The 19,853-nt window shown below is 45.3% G+C and overlaps 2 protein-coding genes across 3 annotated transcripts in view; one reads left to right on the plus strand and one right to left on the minus strand.

Annotated features, from left to right (window-relative positions):
• Nucleotides 1-10,356, plus strand: part of RFT1 (RFT1 homolog) — a 36,398-nt gene extending 26,042 nt beyond the window's left edge. The window contains exons 11-13 of the mRNA XM_050957821.1: nucleotides 957-1,062; nucleotides 4,312-4,561; nucleotides 10,102-10,356. Coding sequence (XP_050813778.1) covers nucleotides 957-1,062; nucleotides 4,312-4,561; nucleotides 10,102-10,269 — 524 coding nt within the window. The 3' untranslated portion in view covers nucleotides 10,270-10,356. The remainder of the gene's footprint in view (nucleotides 1-956; nucleotides 1,063-4,311; nucleotides 4,562-10,101) is intronic.
• Nucleotides 10,357-14,409: 4,053 nt separating this feature from the next.
• Nucleotides 14,410-19,853, minus strand: part of LOC127053333 (zinc finger and SCAN domain-containing protein 12-like) — a 377,840-nt gene continuing 372,396 nt past the window's right edge. For both annotated transcript variants that reach the window (XM_050957889.1, XM_050957888.1), the window contains exon 2: nucleotides 14,410-17,112. In XM_050957889.1, coding sequence (XP_050813846.1) covers nucleotides 15,251-16,213 — 963 coding nt within the window. In that variant the 5' untranslated portion in view covers nucleotides 16,214-17,112 and the 3' untranslated portion in view covers nucleotides 14,410-15,250. The remainder of the gene's footprint in view (nucleotides 17,113-19,853) is intronic.

Genomic DNA, 19,853 nt, shown 5'->3' on the forward strand with positions numbered 1-19,853 from the left:
TCATTTCCCTTTCTTCTCATGTGCTTGTAGCCTGACTTTGATTGCCTTTATGTGCATCTTCATAGAGTTGAAGACTTTCTCTTCACCTCAAAGAAATGTGCTGTACCGTGACTGCTCAGGAAATTACTCCTCAGAACTGAGACAGAGGGAGAGTGCACAATGTAATAACCCTGATCAATTAAGTTCGTTTTTGGGAGACGAGTTCATTTGTCAGCATTAATTTTTTGGGACCAGAACAAACGGAAATGTTAGCTGCCATTTTGTAATTTTCTCACCTTTACAAGTTCACATGGGAATCTTTTAAAGGACAATAAAGCAATTTCCAAAACTGGTGCAGAATTTTTAACTCATTTATAGATTACCTCTGTCCCATTAAAAATATTAATGTAACTCCCAGTTTAGCACAATTGCTATCTGTTTCCTATGACAATATATCCTGGCTGGAGTTTGTATATATTCTCACTTGCTCTTGAGAATTGGCCTCAAACTTATTCCCCAAGTCCTCTACAATACACAACGCTGGATTTAACAAGCTTTAGTCTTTATTAAAGAAATCTCAACTATTAAAATATCCTTTTGGCTATGGAGGAAAAAAGATCTCATCTAGAAGTGGTGTCCTTGGCTTTTTGACAGGTTTCAGAGTAGCAGCCCTGTTAGTCTGTATCTGCAAAAAGAACAGGAGTCCTTGTGGTACCTTAGAGACTAACAAATGTATGCCCCAAGGACTCCTGTTCTCTTGGCTTTTTGGTTAGTCTACTCATTGTCTTGTAGTGGTATTGATAGGAACATGCCTGCGTAATTTAGATTACAGGTTGAACTTGAAAGTAGCTGTCATGGTAAAATCATAATTGAAAACATTTGAAGGATGATCTTTGAGTACCAGTAGATAAGAGAAGTATGTACATGAGCCTTCATTATAGGAATATTGGTTCATTTATTGTTTTACTGTTTTTTAGGTCCCAGTCTCCTGCGCTGCTATTCTTTATATGTCCTGCTTCTTGCTGTCAATGGAGTAACAGAATGTTTTACATTTGCTTCTATGTGCAAAGAGGAGGTAGACAGGTAGGCAAGAAGGCTTGTGGATCCATTAATAGCCCCTAAAGTGTTCCTGAAAAACAAATTTACTGCAGGTCGACCCTGTCAGTCTACAGTGCATCTGTACCTAGAGGGGGAGGGGTTGGGGTGGCGGCGGGGGAGGGGAATGACACTTTGGAAATTCAGGTTCCTTTTTACATGCTGTTGTTTTACCACTTAAGCTTCAGTTTTGAATTTCACATCTTCAGTGCCAGTTCTAAAGTAGCAATTCAGTCTCAGCTAATATAGATATGGTCAAAATGTTCAGACTCTGGTTCCTAAGATTACACACTTGAATCCATATATAGGTGTTTCAGTGAGTAATTTGATTTACGCTTTGCAGCCATCACCCACTCCTCCCTTTGAGGTTAAAGGGTGTTCGTAGCTCCTCAGCACTGCTGAAAAACAGGCTACTTGTTTAGCAGTCTAAATATAGATTAGATGGATAATCTTGGGCATGTACAAGTTTGAACATTATGTACACAATACATATCTGGTCAAAGTATGAAATGGAAGAAAATAATGGGGGGAAAAAAAATTCTAAACCTTAGTTTCCATATGTGTGCACATTGAGTGGTTTTAAAAATAACTTTCCATAATAGCTATATTTTTTATTATAAAGTATACTGCTTTAGTAATACATTTCACTTAAAAATTTCAGTTATAAAAATATTCCATCTCAGGTATTTTTCTGAATGAATGAAATTCCTGTCTATATCTTCCCATATTTCCTTGACTATTTTAATTGCTAAGTTCCTATTTTTCTGAAATCTGTGCTGATGTGTAGCAGAGGCTGCTTTTGTTGACAGGGAGAAGGGTCGATGCATAATACGTATGACTACCAGCTTTGGTCACTGTTAAGTGGCGCTACAAACATTTTTTTTGGTTTCAAACTTTTTCAAGGAGAGGGTTTGACTGTAAAGAATTTGCCAATCTCAATTATAGATTGGACTCTCCTGTAAAGAAAAAAATAAGCGCTAAATACTGTATTATACAGCATGTCTTATTGCCTTATTAATTCTAGGCAAGTGAACAGAAATACTTGCCAGCACAGAAGACTTGTGTATTTGGCAGTATATCGATTAACTAGGTGCAGGGATTTTACCGTACATCATGAAATAGCTGTCTTATTTAATAAATGTACATAAGACTCATTAAACTTCAAGTTTTTTTTCAAACTTTTGACAAAGGACTCTTTCATGGAAAAACCTAGTTCCCTCCTCTCCCCTTCCTCCCCAATTTCCCTGATTCTATGGCATATTGGTGAGTTTTAAAAAATGAAATGGTTATCAATATAAGAGGACTGTCAAAATAGTGCAATATAAGAATATTAATGAGACCATTTTTGGATTGGCAAACATCCTGGCTTGAGGAAGTAAGTTTGTATGTCATGTGACTTGGCACAGAGAGAATTTTCACATTATATTTTAAAAATTATATACTGTTTTGACCAAGTCTTTATTAGATTAAATTATCAGACTTTACAGGTTTGAATGTCTGAGCCACTGATCCACTTTAAATGTCAATTTAATTAAAAGTGTAATTTTCCAGCAGTGAACTTTTTATTTCACTTCATCAAAATAATCCCCAAAATTAAAACTTTAAAATTAGTTGATATTATTAGATTTTAAAGCTAACTTTTAACACGTTGGGATAATTGCCTGCTTTAGTGAGACTGCATGCCTATCATGTCTTTTTGGCAATCTAGGCATCTTACTGAAATGTCAAATTTCAAACTGAATTTCACTGCTGAGCATCAAGAGCAGAACAATAAAAATATGGCAGCATAATTGCTGCTAAAGTATAATAATTTTCTGTTGATTTGCAGAAGTGCTGTATTAATTGCATCTCATTTTAAATTTGCAGTTTGTCAGATGTACAATAAGCATTTTAAGGCTGCTGATTCGTGATCTGTGCTTAATTGGGAAATACAACAACTGCAGAGTGCTCATCTAATGGAAGACAGCAGGACTTGTCATTATCAGCTGTACCAATGCTGTCTTTAAGTTATTCACTGTAGTCTTTTAGACTAGGGCTGTAATGTTGAATTAATCCTTATTTTCATGAGTTAGTTATTAGTTCACATCTATTTTAGCTGTCTTTATGGGTGTGACTTTGTGAACTAATGAACTTGTTGCAATTCAGGATGATCATGTATCAACTGGATATTTTTCTATGGATACTATAAAGAAATAGAAGTTGGATCAAGTGAAGTGAATTTTCATCTAAGTTTCTGTAGGGGTAAAATGGTTGGTGTAGGTCTCTGCACACTAGTTGCACATATACTTCATGTTGGAGTAACCACGTGTCCAGCAATCTGGGAGACTGTTCCAATGCATGCATGCATGCTTGCTGAAAATCAGCAGATGTTACACACCTGCAGAGAGTGGTGTGTGTGTGTGTGTGTGTAACATCACTACTTCACTTTAGTTCAAATTAAAATAGATTAATATTGCTTGCCAAAAAATGTTTTTTTATTTAGATTATAGCCCTTTCCCAATATTGGCTATTTTAAAAAACAATGTTGTCTCAGACATTTAGTAGGCTATAACTATCCACTTCATATATTAAGTTTTAATGACCACCTGGCTTTGTTTTTTTAAAACCAGAATCTTGTTCTGTTCTGTTAAGAGGTGGGCTTCATATCCCAACTTCCTTCATCCTCTCTATTTATAAAGGCTAACACACTGCTGGCCTGGCTAAAACTAGCAACAGCCCTTTATTCATCAGTGTGCAACAACTTCCTGTTATAAGACTTTTCCACTCTTGCTTTTCATACACAGAGAGAGATTTTAAATTGAGCCATATGACTTGCGTGATCTTTTCAAAGTGCTGATTTGTAAGTGAAGTAACATTTTTAACCAAGGTTTGCAGAAGTTTATGAATGTGCCATCTTGTTTAAGAATTTTTAATATATGGTAGAACTCTTCAGATTTTGCAAGCTTAATTAGTCTGTCAAATATGGTAAGAGAAATCAGAAATGTATGGTTCACTGTTAAAAATAAAAATCTCACACTTAATGTGGCTCTTCTTTGTTTTCCTCCACACCCTTCAATAAGCCTTCTTTATTAGCACATCTTAATTTGATCCCTACTGTACTGTTTATGTTCAAAATTAGCCATAATTTGGTTTCTTCATTTAGGGGGAAAAATTGTAGGACTCTTGCTGACATAAGTGTTCATGGATAAATATTTTCACAGCATACATTGCTTAACTTGTTTCTCTTTTTTCCTTTAGGTTCAATTTTGTTATGCTGGCCTTGTCCTTCACATTCTTGTGCGTCTCTTATTTCTTGACTCAGTGGCAAGGCAGTGTAGGCTTTATCCTTGCAAACTGCTTCAATATGAGTATTCGAATAGCACACAGCATTCGCTACATCTACAATTACTTCAAAGAGAGTTCTTACAGACCTTTGAAAGGGCTGCTACTCTCGCCATCACTAATTTTTGTTTATATTATAAGTGGAGTAGTCACTGTTTTTTCAGAGGTGAGTGTGTTTTTCAGATTTCACTATCATTCTTGTAAAAGTCTGTTCATATCAAGTAATTAGAAAATATAATTAGCTTAATCATCAGAATCTCACTAAAGGGCATGCAAGTAGATTATGAGCATAGGCTAATAAAATCTTATTACAATTTTGCAAGGCTTATTATTTTGTATATATGTATATGAGACAAAGGTGCATGATGATAAATGCAATTTATCACATAGATATTACCATACATTGTTGAGTGAGTGAGTGTGTGTGTATAGAATATCTATCAATGCCACGTGGCCGGGGTATGATAGATTAATGAATAATGCTGTTTTTTTACCATACCATCTGTTCTCTGTCTACTTATCAGTTTTCATAGATCCTATTTCAATATCTCCAATCTCCCAACAGCTTTAAACAGCAATCAATTAAAAAAAAACTTGCCACAAAAATGTTCCCTCTTTTTTCCCCTGCCATCCCCTCTCCAGTATGTGGCATTCCTCCCCCATTCACACCTACCTAGGGTAGAAGATGGGCAAAGTTCAGTCCTGCACCAGCTGCAGATTTTCTGTGGTAACGATTACGTGAATTAAGTTGAATATCCCATGGCTCTGTGAGGTAGAAACTAGAGATTGTATTGGAAAGGGAGATTCTTCAAGTGCTTGCTCATGTCAATTCCATTCTAGGTGTGTGCATGCCCAGGTGCACAGTCATCAGAGATTTTTGTCAACCATAGGGTTGGCTGTGGTGCCCCCTTGAGTGCCGTGCTCATGCGCTGGTATATCAGGCACCGCCAGCCCTGCACCCTCTCAGCTCTTTCTTACTGCCCATGACAGTTGGTTGGAGCACCTTGTCTTGCATAGCAAGAGCGTTAGCGGTTCTTAACAGCCCATTGTTTTTCCCTTTCTATATAGTTTGTAGGTACATTTTAAGTAAGTGTTAGTTTAGTGGTTAGAGTCCCGGCTGGAATTTTACCCTGGAGCTGTGTGTGTTGTGCAACAGGCAGATTCATAGATTCATAGCTGTTTTGGGCCAGCGCCATTTCCAATTCACGGCACTGCCCTTTGGTCTCTCATCAGCCCCAAGAGTGTTTACAAAGTACATGGTGTCGGAGTGTTCAAATTTACCCATGTCTCGATGACTGGTTGATCAAGGGCCAGTCTTGGCATGAGGTGTGGTGGCATCTTGAACTGGTTTGCTCCACATGTCATGATCTAGGTATATTGATAAATGAGAAAAAAAATATATGTTAGTTCCAGTGCAGCACATAGAGTCCATAGGAGTGGTCCTCTGACCCTACTCGAGCCGTGGAATCAAACAGAAAGTGTTCCTTTCCTTTCTTTTCCTCCCCGAAACCTGATTCTGTGCTATGTCAGACCTGATCTTGTTGTACAGATAAACCTACACAGGATCTTTTCAGGGGGCAAGACAAAGATGCCACATTTATTATGATAACAATTTGATTTATGACCAATAACTAATATCTTAATTCTCACACACACACACACACTCTCTCTCTCTCTCGATGTTCTGCAGCTGCTGCATAGTATAGCTTGCGTTCGTGGCTTGATTTTGAGGCTTGGGTTCGTTGCTTGTGGCCGCTAACTGGCCAGGACAGCCGGGCACAAGTACAAGCTGGGTCTCTGTTGGGCATGCACTGATGCCCTTCCATGTTGGCAGCAGAATGTTACCCTCTTCAAAGTCTTCCATCTGACTCATCCTTTTTGTAGGCTTTAGTTTGAATCCAGAGTCTATAGGTCTTGCTGTGTCACGCTGCCTCTAGGTTTGGTGATTGATCACCCGTCAATTGCAGGCGTGACTTTCAGCCTCGGACCTGGCTTTGATCTTTTTTCTATTGTACCTTTTCTTTTTAGGGTGGACTCTTCTTACTTTGTTAGGGCTCTTGTCTGCATCTTCAGCTGTTTGTGTTTGAACTTTATTTCCTGAGGACAGGCTGGGGCTGGAGGTTGATTCCATCATTCATACATGCCTCATTCACTCATCTAAACTAAACTCATAAGATTACAGCAGGGTTTGCAAAAATGAAGGCTGGAGGAAGCTTTTACAAAATGGAGTGAGTGTTTTAAAATGGGATTTGAATTACAATATGGCAAACAGTGAACAGAAGGTACAATGTAGGCAAGTGTAGTGAATGGTGAACAGAAGTTACGTTAATAAAGTGAACAATTAAAAACAATTTCATTTTTTAGTTCTACAATCTCACATATGCAAGACCACCCTTTTACTACTGCTCACACATACTTGAGGCTGTTGGGTCTTGTGGTGGTCTGCACTTACATGGTCCGGCATGCACGGCTCCATCTCAGGCCCCTACAGGCATGGCTGGCATCGGTCTGTGTGCCTGTAAGCGTGTACAGACTCACCCTGCAGCGCCTCCTGCTGGTTGTCCCCAGGAATTAGCTCTCCAGCTGTTGGAGCGCCCTCTGCAGGCCGGTGTGCCCTCTGCAGGCCAGTGATCCGTCTTACCTCACCCTCCCAGGACCCAGTGCCCCATTATCTGGGGTGCTGCTCCCTGGCAGTAACCCCACAGTTCTGGGTCTCCCCCTCCCCAGGGGAACCTCCACCCACTATCCCCACTTCGCCTCAGTCTTGGCTTCTGCCAGTCATCACTTATCCCGCGTTCACTGGGGCAGACTGCAGTGTGTCAGCCACTCATCACAGGCAAAGGGGTTTGGACCTGCTGCCTCTGCCTACCCGTGGGCTGCCCCTTTCCAACCCCAGTACCCAGTTGGCTTTACCCTAGGCCTGCAGCCTGGGGGGGTTTCCAGGCCGGAGCACCCCAGCTCCTCTTGCCTTCCCCCGGCCCTGCTCCACCTTAGGTACCGTCCATAGCAGCCAGGCCCTTCTCCCTCTACAGGCAGAGAGAGACTCTGAGCTTCTGGCTGCCCTGGCCTTCTTATAAGGCCTAGTTGCTCAGTTTGGGCCGTGGCCCCAGCTGCAGCCACTTCTGCCCATCAGCCAAGATTTTGCTCCCTTCTGCAGCCCCAGCCCTCTGCAGGGCTTTTCCAACCCCTTCAGGGCTGAGCGGGGTGTTCACCCTGTTACAATCCCCAACAGACACAACATAGACTGGGTAGTCAAGGTTCTGGACCGCATCCTGTTGTTGCTCGCTTGGTGGTTGGACCCAGTCTCAGTATTGGAGGTGAGTCCCCTTTGTGGCCCCATCAGTTACCCTGTTCTCTGATGCTTCGGCTCTGGGGTGGGGAGCCCATCTAGGCATTCTTGGCATGCAAGGTCATTGCATAAATGTCAGGGAGCTCAGAGCAGCATGCTTGGCCTGTCAAGCTTTTCTGCCTCATATAAAAGGCAGGGTGGTTCAAGTCCTGGTGGGCAATACTGCCACTATGTTCTATATCAACAGGCAAGGCGGAGCCTGCTCCTTAGCTCTTTGCTAAGAAGCCCTTAAGGTCTGTAACATCCGGGTTCAGCCCGCCATTCATTCGTGGCCACACATCTCCCCAGGACGAGAAACACTTTCAGCAGATCACCTCAGCAGGACCCTCTCATCTTGCCGTGTGTGGTTCCTTCATCGGAAGATAGCATTATTTTCCAAAGGTGGGGACTCCCCAAGTGGAATTGTTTTGCATTCAGGCACAACAGAAAGTGTCACACTTTTCTGTTCATTTCGGGGGACTGACAGAGGCTCCCCGTGAGATGCTTTCCTGCTCCCACGGTCGGGGGCTCTGATGTACGCCTTCCCTCCAGTGCCATTAATCTAGAGTCCTCATGAAGATAAAGCAGGACAGAACGAAAGTGATCCTCATAGAGCCATCTTGGCCGTGCCAACACTGGTTTGGTATGTTGCTGGGCCTCTTGGTGGCTGCCCCTTTACAGTTACTGCTCCAGGTGGACCTTTTGTCTCAGAACCATGGCAGGCTGTTACATCTGAGCCTGATGGCGCTGCACCTGATGGCCTGGCTGCTGCATGGTTGAATGTAGATGATTGGCTGTGCTTGGCCAGCGTCAAACAGGTCCTGCTGGGTACTAGAAAGCCCTCTACCAGAGCAACCTGCCTGGCCAAATGGAAATGGTTTACATGCTGTACTTCAGATAAAGGTATTCTACCTGAGAGGGCCTCACTGCAGTTAATGCTGGATTACCTCCTTCATCTTAAATTCCAGAGTCTGTCTCTTTCATCTGTTAGGTCCACTTGGCCCCTATTTCGGCATTTCATCCTCCGCTCGAGAGCAGGTTGGTTTTCGCCCATGACATGACTGCCAGGTTCCTCAACGGCCCTCACATCGGGGACCTAAATCTTGTGCTGTCATGGATCATGGGAGCTCCCTCCTCTCCTGAAAGTTTGCTTTCTTGGTGATTACATATGCCCATAGGGTCTCTGAGATAAGGGCACTTACCTCGGAGCCACCCTACATGGTGTTTACAAGGACAAGGTCCAACTGCGACTGTGTCTGGCCTTCCAACGCAAGGTTGTTGTGCAGTTAAATATGACTCAGGACATATTCTTACCTGTCTTCTTCCCTAAACCTCATAAGTTGGAGAAGGAAGGACAGTTTGCACTCTCTGGACATCAGAAGGGAGCTAGCCTTCTACATTGAGAGGCCTTTTCGTAAGTCACCACAGTTATTCATCGCAGTTGCCAACAGGATGATAGGTTGTCCAGTGTCGGCCTGGAAAATCTCATCTTGGATTACTGCCTGTTAAGATGCTGGCTTTGGTAGACCAGTATTGCAAGCTGTACGACCATGAACTCCAAGTCCACCTCCATAGATACTGAGTATGAGTCACCTAGAATGGAGTCAGTATGAGGAAGCACTCGAAGAAAAAACGGTTACCTACTTTTTGTATCTGGTGTTCTTTGAGATGTGTTGCTCATGTCCATTCCATTACCCACCCACCTGCCCCTCTGTTGGAGTTGTCAGCAAGAAGGAACCGAGAAGGCATAGGGCTGGTGGCACCTGATGTGCCAACACATGTGCGCAGGACTCAAGGGGGTGCCACAGCCAACCCCATGGCAAAAATCTCCAATGATACTGCATGTAGGCATGCACACACCTAGAATGGAACTGACATGAGCAACACATCTCGAAGAATAACGAAAATTAGGTAACTATTTTTTCCCAGATTTCCAATACGTCTGTCTTTTAAACATAGGTGGATATATGGTTGCAGAAACAAAGGAATGATGTGTAGCCTTAATCTCAACGCATACCAAGAAAATAGTTTCCCTAAGTATATGCACACACAAAGTTAATTGATAGTGAATGATGTATTATGGCATATAACTTCTACAGTGATCAGGTATATACCAAGTGCTTATATATTTTCATAGAAATTGTATTATAAAAATATTAATATGGCCAATATTAGCTATAATATTTTGTAGGTTCAAATTATGCTAGCCAAATCTATTTGACTGCCTTGCCTGAGACTGGCAGCCTGATGACCACCTCAGTAGTGCCGGTATTGTGGTCAAGAGAAGTATTAGAGCCTACTTGTCATTGATGCAGAGCATCCACCTCTCTACCAGTAATCTCTCTACAACTGCTTGCTTACTTTTGTTTTCTTTGTAGGTATTCTTGTGCTGTGATAAAGGCTGGCTGGCAAAGCTGATTCACGTCACTGTGGGAGCTCTGTGCTTCGCAGCAACACTTATCACTGTATTCTTCACAGAGACCAAGCTGATTAACTTTGTTAGAACGCAGTTCCTGTCACGATATACCAAGAAAAACTTAAAATGATCATGTACGGAATAATTATGTATGTATGTATATGTTTGCTACGAAGGTATATTTTATATATAAAATATGCATAGGATAAGTTTTAATGGCACCTTGTAAAGTTTCTTTAAAAAAAACAAAAACCAAACTCCCATAGAATATTTCTGACACTGTGTAGCTGAAATGGAAATATTTGGCAACCAGATACTATTTCCATTTTCAAATCATTTAAACTCATAACAGGTTCCAACACATATTGTATCAACCCTGAGCCAGGTAATTCTCCTTGTCATTCTTATCAAAGCTTTTTCCTTAATAATAGTATTACCTAGCTTTGTGTTTTAGCAGAATGAAATAACTAGGATTTACACTGATGCAAATCTTCCTTTTGGGATGCATATATTGTTACAAATGGGACTGCCAAGTGTGACAGTGTCAAAGAATTAGACTTTACCCACTTTTATACAACTATCAAATATTGAAATGGATGAATGACCCTTCAAAGAAAGTGAGGCCACTTAATTATTAAGAAAATATATTTACTTACCAGAGTATTGACTAGTATGCCAAAAATATACTACTTCAGTGTTCACTGAACTACACAATATTGTGTTTTGAAAGGAAGTTCTGCAAAGCGTAAGCCTCTGTTCTTTCTCCTGGGTGCAGGTCACAGCTGAAATTTCCTGAAGTCCAGAAACTCAATAGAGTTAAATTTAAATTCTATAACTTTTAATTTATCTCTATTTTTAGTCAATTTATAAATACCAGTGCAAACAAAAATTTAAATAAAAATATTCTCTCATAATTCACATCTGTAAAATATGTCCCAAAATGGGGTGTGTGTGTGTGTGTATATGTGTGTGTGTGTGTGTATGTGTGTATATTGTGACAAAGTTCCTCCTCTACCTTGGTGTGTCCTGCGCTTATTTGGCAGATTTGCTCACCTCAGTGATCTTCCCCACAATCTGGGTCAACTTCTCCTATGTCTGATCAGGAGTTGGAAGGTTTGGGGGGAACCCGGGCCTGCCCTCTACTCCGGGTTCCAGCCCAGGGCCCTGTGGATTGCAGCTGTCTATAGTGCCTCCTGTAACAGCTGCATCACAGCTACAACTCCCTGGGCTACTTCCCCATGGCCTCCTCCAAACACCTTCTTTATCCTCACCACAGGACCTTCCTCCTGGTGTCTGATAACGCTTGTACTCCTTAGTCCTCCAGCAGCACACCCTCTCACTCTCAGCTCCTTGCGCCTCTTGCTCCCAGCTCCTCACATGCACTTCTCCTCTGGCTCCCCCCTCCCTGACTGGAGTGAGCTCCTTTTTAAACCCAGGTGCCCTAATTAGCCTGCCTTGATTGGCTGCAGGTGTTCTAATCAGCCTGTCTGTCTTAATTGGTTCTAGCAAGTTTCTGATTACTCTAGTGCAACCCCTGCTCTGGTCACTCAGGGAACAGAAAACTACTCACCCAGTGACCAGTATATTTGCCCTCTACCAGACTCCTGTACCCCACTGACTTGGGTCTGTCACATATCCTGCCCCCCTGCTCAACACCAAGGGGTTGGGCAGCTTGAGATGCCAGACAGTGCACACGTGACAAGCCATTGGCATTACCATGACGGCTCCCTGCCCTGTGTTGCACATAGAACTGGAAAGGTTGGAGGGATAAGAACCACCTAGTCACCCTTGTGTTCTTCTCCTTGTTCTGCTGCATCCTTTGAAGAGGTGCATGGTCGGTCACGAGGACAGATCTGCGCCCAAATAAGTAGTAGCACAATGCTTCCATGGCCCATTTTACGGCGAGGCACTCTCCCTCCACCACTGCATATTTTTGTTCCCTCGGAAGGAGTTTCCTACTGAGGTAGAGAATTGGGTGTTCTTCCTCCCCGACCATCTGTGATAGAACAGCCCCCAACCCTACTTCTGATGCATCCGTCTGCAGGATAAACTCCTTGGAGAAATCAGGGGCTATCAGTACGGGGTTACTGCAGAAAGCAGTCTATAGGTCTGTGAATGCTTCCTCTGCTGCGTCAGACCATCTCACCAGATCAGGTCCACGGGCTTTCACTAGGTCTGTCAGGGGGCTTGCCCTTGTGGCAAAGTGGGGGATAAATCGTCGGTAATACCCCACTACACCTAGGAATGCCCAGACTTGTTTCTTGCAACATGGTCGGGGCCAATTTTGGATGGCCTCCAACTTGTTCACTTGGGGTTTTACCAGACCTTTTCCCACAATGTAGCCAAGATATTTGGCCTCTGTAAACCCTACAGCGCACTTGGCAGGGTTTGCTGTAAGGCCAGCTCGCCTGAAGGTATCAAGGACTGCCTCCACCTTCTCCAGGTGGGTTTCCCAGTCTGGGGTATGAATGCCCACATCGTCCAAGTAGGCAGCAGCATAACTGTTACGCGGGCGTAATAGCTTGTCCATGAGGTTATGGAAAGCAGCTGGGGCCCCATGTAGTCCAAAAGGGAGGACAGTATATTGAAAAAGACCCTCTGGTGTAGAGAACACAGTCTTTTCCTTTGCGTCTTCCGCAAGGGGATCTGCCAGTACCCCTTTGTCAAGTCTAGGGTAGTCAAGTACCGGGCATTCCCCAGATGGTCCACTAGCTCATCTATGTGAGGTATGGGGTACGCGTCAAACTGGGATACTTCGTTTAGTTGCTGGAAGTCGTTGCAAAACCTTGTGGTGCCATCAGGTTTGGGCATCAGCACCATTGGGCAGGACCACTGACTGTGGGATTCTTAGATGATCACTAACTCCAGCTTTTTTTTTTTTTTTACTTCTGCTTTTATTTCCTCCCTTTTGGCTGCTGGCACCTGTTAAGGCCTCGTTATTCTGGCCCCAGGGTTCGTGACGATGTGGTGATGTGTCTCGGTGGTTCGACCTGGTTTTGTCGAGAACACATCTTGGTTCCGGAAGATCATCTCAGACACCTCATTCTTCTGATCTAGTGTTAAATCGGGAGACATTCTCACCAGTTTGGAAGGCTTGTTTTCCTGGGTTAGGTCTTTTTGGACAGTTACGCATGCCTCTTATGCATGCTAGGGTTTCAGAAGGTTGATGTGATAAATCTGTTCTTGTTTTCGGTGTCCTGGCTGCCACACCTTGTAGGTTACTTCCCCCACGGGTTCAACCACCTCATAGGGTCCCGGCCATTGGGCCAGAAGCTTGCTTTCTGCTGTGGGTACCAACACCATCACCCGATCCCCTGGTTGGAACTGTCGGACTTTTGCCTGGCAATTGTAATGGGTTCTCTGGGCCTCCTGGGCCTTTTCCAAATGTTCTCGTACAATAGGGGTGACCCTGGCTATCCAGTCTTGCATTTGTATTACATGTTCTATTATATTTCTCCCCTCATTGGGTTCCTCTTCCCAGATCTCTTTGGCAATATCTAGTATGCCACGGGGGTGAAGACCGTATAATAACTCGAATGGGAAAAACCCAGTCGAGGCCTGAGGTACCTCCTGGATAGCGAACGTAAGGTAGGGCAGTAGGGTGTCCCAATCCTTCCCGTCCCGACTTACCACCTTCCTTATCATAGCCTTGAGGGTTCGGTTAAACCTTTCTACCAACCCATCAGTCTGCGGATGGTAGACTGAAGTTCTCAGGGTATGTATATGGAGCAGCGTACAGAGGTCCTTCATTAGCTTTGACATAAATGGGGTTCCTTGGTCTGTTAATATCTCCTTTGGTAGCCCCACTCGGGCAAAGATCCTCATCAGCTCTTTGGCTATCGTTTTAGAGGCTGTGTTCCGCAGGGGGACAGCTTCGGGGTAGCGAGTAGCATAGTCCAAAACAACAAGTATATATTGGTGGCCCCGAGCCGTCTTCTCCAGGGGTCCCACTAGTCCATGGCTATTCGCTCAAAGGGGACGTCTGTGATGGGAAGGGGTACTAAAGGTGCCCTCGGGGATGGGGACTATGCAGCTGACACTCTGGGCAGGATGCACAATACCTCCGCACTTCTTCGTGTACTCCAGGCCAGAAGAACCGTCGTAAGATTCGTGCCAGGGTCTTCTCTACCCCCAAGTGCCCCCCAAAAGGATGACTATGAGCAAGACTTAATACAGCGTTCTGGTGTTTTTGAGGTACTAGGATCTGCTGTACCTTTTGCCCCGTACTGGTGCAACCCGGTATAAGAGATTCTTCTTCATTATGAAATAGGGTCCTGGTCCCTGGGTTTTCCCTTCCACGGGGACCTCATCTATTTCAGTCACCTCCTTTCTAATGTTGTTGTACCTTGGGTCTTCAGCCTGGTCCCGTCCAAAATTTCCTCTTCGGGGGCTAATCTACCCAAGATCTAGGGGGCCAGTCTCTGTTGCCTCTACTGGTTCCGAAGCGTTAGGGTGGGGGTCAGACTCGGGTGTTTCTCCCTCCAGGGTGGCCTCCTTTTCAGCTGCTCGGGTCCGCCTACCTACGAGAGCGACTCTCTGGCTTTGGGTCAGTATTCGGGTTCCCAAGGCCTTAGCTGCCCTCCTTTCCCTTTTCGACTTTCTATCTTGTCTGGGAATGGAAAATAAATCTGGGGATATTTCAGAGAAGACTGGAGGTTGACAGCCTACTGTGGATGCCTCACTAACTTCAGGGTTCCCCTCTTTCTCCAGTCCTCCTACTGGGAGTAAGTCTCCAAACCCTGGAAAGTCCCTCCCTACGAGCACCGGGTATGGGAGTTTAGGGACTACACATGCTGCTACCTCAGTAGCGTTCCCCTGAATCTCGATTTTTACTGGGATAGTGAGGTAATAACAAACTGTCCCATGGACGCATGTTATCCCCATATGTTTAGCCCGCAGCGGCTGACTACACTTCATGAGCTTCCCCGAGACAAGTGTGATAGCACTCCCCAAATCAACCAGTGCTGTGCTCTCTACCCCATTTAGCTTTACTGGTCTGGTGTACATATGTGGGGTTAGTGAGACCCCCACAAGGTAGATTAGGGAGCATGGATCTGCCCAGTTCGCCAGGTTACACTGCATAGGCTCCTCAGCATTGGGACACTGTGCAGCTATATGTCTCCACTCCCCGCAGGCATAACATCTGTATGGGGCTTAGGCATTCCCCAGTCTCTTGGTTTGGGCAGTCTAACATCACGATTCTCTTCTCCCTCCGTGCTCTGACTCTTTGTGGCTTCTGGTGGGCCTTCAGCCCCTCTCTTTTTCCACCTGTGATCTCCTGGTCGCCCAGTCACCCAAGCTCTAAGGCTTGATGCTGCTAGTTTAACCCGAGCTGCCTCTTCCTTAACTGGTTGGGTCAGCTCCCTCGCTGTCCTTTGCCTCCCTACTAGTGAGACAACCTCATCATAGGTGAAGGGTTCGTTTTGGCTTACCCAAGCACGAAGGTCTGGCAGTAGCCCCCTCATGTATCGGTCGATGACCAGAACCTCTAGTATCTCTTCCGGACTCCGGGATTCCATTCGCAACCACTTTCTTGCAAGATGGATGAGGTCATACAATTGGGACCGCGGGGTTTTGTTTTCCTGGTACCTCCATTCGTGACACTGCTGAGCCCGCACTGCAGTTGTTACCCCAGATCTGGCCAGGATTTCTGCTTTCAGCTGGGTGTAGTCTGCTGCAGCCTCTTCAGGCAGATCATAGTAGGCCTTCTGAGCCTCCCCACAGAGGAATGGGGCAAGGATGCCAGACCACTGATCTCGAGGCCAGGTCTCCCGTAGGGCTGTCCTCTCAAAGGCCAGAAGGTATGCCTCTACATCATCCTCCCGCATCATTTTCTGCGGCCAATGGCTGGCCCGTATGAGTCGCATCCGATCATGGCCGGGGTTCAGCTCTGTAAGGGTCTTTACCTGGTTTACCAGTTCCCGCAACATAGCTCGGTCTTGAGAAGCCTGGTCCATCAGCAGGTGATTAGTGTCTTGCTGCAGACGCACTGCCTCCTGTTGGGCGGCTGCCTGGACATGGGTAGCCTGCTGGGCCACCATAGCTTGTATCAATGCCCGCACTAAGTAATCCATTGAGGTGAAAAAATAAAAAATCCTCTTTTTTTTTTTTTAAATCACCCTACTTCTTCCGCCGTGTTGTGCACACCAAATCCCACTCTTGACGCTAGTTGTGACAAAGTTCCTCCTCTATCTTGGTGGGTCCTGCACTTATTTGGCAGATTTGCTCACCTCAGTGGTCTTTCCCACAGTCTGGGTCAACTTCTCTGTCTGATCAGAAGTTGGGAGGTTTAAGGGGAACCCGGGCCCACCCTCTACTCCGGGTTCCAGCCCAGGGCCCTGTGGATTGCAGCTGTCTATAGTGCCTCCTGTAACAGCTGCATCACAGCTACAACTCCCTGGGCTACTTCCCCATGGCCTCCTCCAAACACCTTCTTTATCCTCACTACAGGACCTTCTTCCTGGTATCTGATAACGCTTCTGCTCCTTAGTCCTCCAGCAGCACACCCTCTCACTCTCAGCTCCTTGCGCTTCTTGCTCCCAGCTCCTCACACGCACTTCTTCTCCTCTGGCTCCCCCCTCCCTGACTGGAGTGAGCTCCTTTTTAAACCCAGGTGCCCTGATTAGCCTGCCTTGATTGGCTGCAGGTGTTCTAATCAGCCTGTCTGCCTTAATTGGTTCTAGCAAGTTCCTGATTACTCTAGTGCAGCCCCTGCTCTGGTCACTCAGGGAACAGAAAACTACTCACCCAGTGACCAGTATATTTGCCCTCTACCAGACTCCTGTACCCCACTGGCCTGGGTCTGTCACAATATATAATATAAAGCTTCATTGTTGGATGGAAGCATCTTTTCACTTGCTCAGAACTTTCGGAATAGTTTCTATGGACAGACTCATGGGTAAACCTTAATCAATATCAGAGGGGTAGCCGTGTTAGTCTGGATCTGTAAAAGCAGCAAAGAATTCTGTGGCATCTTATAGACTAACAGACGTTTTGGAGCATGAGCTTTCATGGGTGAATACCCACTTCGTCAGATGCATGTAGTGGAAATTTCCAGGGGCAGGTATATATATATGCAAGCAAGCTAGAGATAACGAGGTTAGTTCAACCAGGGAGGATGAGGCCCGGTTCTAGCAGTTGAGGTGTGAAAACCAAGGGAGGAGAAACTGGTTTTGTAGTTGTCAAGCCATTCACAGTCTTTGCTTAATCCTGAGCTGATGGTGTCAAATTGCAGATGAACTGAAGCTCAGCAGTTTCTCTTTGAAGTCTGGTCCTGAAGTTTTTTTGCTGCAGGATGGCCACCTTAAGGTCTGGCCAGGGAGGTTGAAGTGTTCTCCTACAGGTTTTTGTATATTGCCATTCCTAATACCTGATGTGTCCATTTATCCTTTCCCGTAGAGACTGTCCAGTTTGGCCGATGTACGTAGCAGAGGGGCATTGCTGGCATATGATGGCGTATATTATATTGGTGGACATGCAGGTGAATGAACCGGTGTTGGTGCAGCTGATCTGGTTAGGTCCTGTGATGGTGTCGCTGGTGTAGATATGTGGGCAGAATTGGCATCGAGGTTTGTTGCATGGATTGGTTCCTGAGCTAGAGTTACTATGGTGCGGTGTGCAGTTACTGGTGAGAATATGTTTCAGGTTGGCAGGTTGCCTGTGGGCGAGGACTGGCCTGCCACCCAAGGCCTGTGAAAGTGTGGGATCATTGTCCAGGATGGGTTGTAGATCCCTGATGATGCGTTGGAGGGGTTTTATCTGGGGACCGTATGTGATGTCCAGTGGAGTCCTGTTGGTTTCTTTCTTGGGTTTGTCTTGCAGTAGGAGGCTTCTGGGTACACATCTGGCTCTGTTGATCTGTTTCCTTATTTCCTTGTGCGGGTATTGTAGTTTTGAGAATGCTTGGTGGAGATTTTGTAGGTGTTGGTCTCTGTCTGAGGGGTTAGAGCAGATGCGGTTGTACCTCAGTGCTTGGCTGTAGACAATGGATCGTGTGATGTGCCCGGGATGGAAGCTGGAGGCATGAAGGTAGGCATAGCGGTCGGTAGGTTTTCGGTATAGGGTGGTGTTAATGTGACCATCACTTATTTGCACCGTGGTGTCTAGGAAGTGGACCTCCTGTGTAGATTGGTCCAGGCTTGAGGTTGATGGTGGGTTGGAAGCTGTTGAAATCGTGGTGGAATTTTTCCAGAGTCTCCTTCCCATGGGTCCAGATGATGAAGGTGTCATCAATGTAGTGTAGGTAGAGAAAGGGCGTGAGTGGATGAGAGCTAAGGAAGTGTTGTTCCAGGTCGGCCATAAAAATATTGGCATATTGTGGGGTCACGTGGGTGCCCATAGTGGTGCCACTGATCTGGAGATATATATTGTCATCAAATTTGAAATAGTTGTGTGTGAGGATGAAGGTACAGAGCTCAGCAGCCAGTTGTGCTGTGGCATCATCAGGGATACTGTTCCTGACAGTTTGTATTCCATCTGTGTGTGGGATGTTTGTGTAGAGAGCCTCTACATCCATGGTGGCTAGGATGGTGTTTTCTGGAAGGTCACCAATGCATTGTAGTTTCCTCAGGAAATCAGTGGTGTCACAGAGATAGCTGGGAGTGCTGGTGGCACAGGGTCTGAGTAGAGAGTCCACATATCCAGACAGTCCTTCAGTGAGAGTGCCAATGCCTGAGATGATGGGGCGTCCAGGGTTTCCGGGTTTGTGGATCTTGGGTAGTAGATAGAATAACCCTGGTCGAGGCTCTAAGGGTATGTTGATTTGTTCCGGTGTTAGTGTAGGGAGTGTCCTGAGTAGATGGTGCAGTTTCTTAGTGTATTCGTCAGTGGGATCTGAGGGAAGTGGCCTGTAGAATTTGGTATTGGAGAATTGTCTGGCGGCCTCCTTTTGGTAGTCAGACCTGTTCATTATGACAACAGCACCTCCTTTATCAGCCTCTTTGATGATAATGTCAGGGTGGTTTCTGAGGCTGTGGATGGCATTGCGTTCTGCACGACTTAGGTTATGAGGCAAGCGATATAGTTTTTCCACAATTTCTGCCTTTGCACGTCGGGCGGAAGCATTCAATGTATAGGTCCAGACTGTCATTTCGATCCTAAGGAGGAGTCCATGTGGAGTTCTTCTTCTTGTGCTGTTGGTGGGAGGGTACCTGTGTATCAGTGCGCTGTTCAGCGTTGTCCTGAAAGTATTCTTTGAGTTGGAGACGGCGAAAGTAGGCTTCCAGATAGCCACAGAACTGTATCATGTTGGTGGGGGTGGCAGGGCAGAAAGAGAGTCCCCGAGATAGGACAGACTTTTCTTCTGGGCTGTGTGTATAGTTGGACAGGACTCCACTGGCCATCACATACAGTCCCCAGATAAAACCCCTCCAACGCATCATCAGGGATCTACAACCCATCCTGGACAATGATCCCACACTTTCACAGGCCTTGGGTGGCAGGCCAGTCCTCGCCCACAGACAACCTGCCAACATGAAACATATTCTCACCAGTAACCGCACACCACACCATAGTAACTCTAGCTCAGGAACCAGTCCATGCAACAAACCTCTATGCCAACCCTGCCCACATATCTACACCAGCGACACCATCACAGGACCTAACCAGATCAGCTGCACCAACACCGGTTCATTCACCTGCATGTCCACCAATATAATATACGCCATCATATGCCAGCAATGCCCCTCTGCTTTGTACATCGGCCAAACTGGACAG

This window comes from Gopherus flavomarginatus, chromosome 6 (genome assembly GCF_025201925.1).
Source record: "Gopherus flavomarginatus isolate rGopFla2 chromosome 6, rGopFla2.mat.asm, whole genome shotgun sequence".
Taxonomy (NCBI): domain Eukaryota; kingdom Metazoa; phylum Chordata; order Testudines; family Testudinidae; genus Gopherus; species Gopherus flavomarginatus.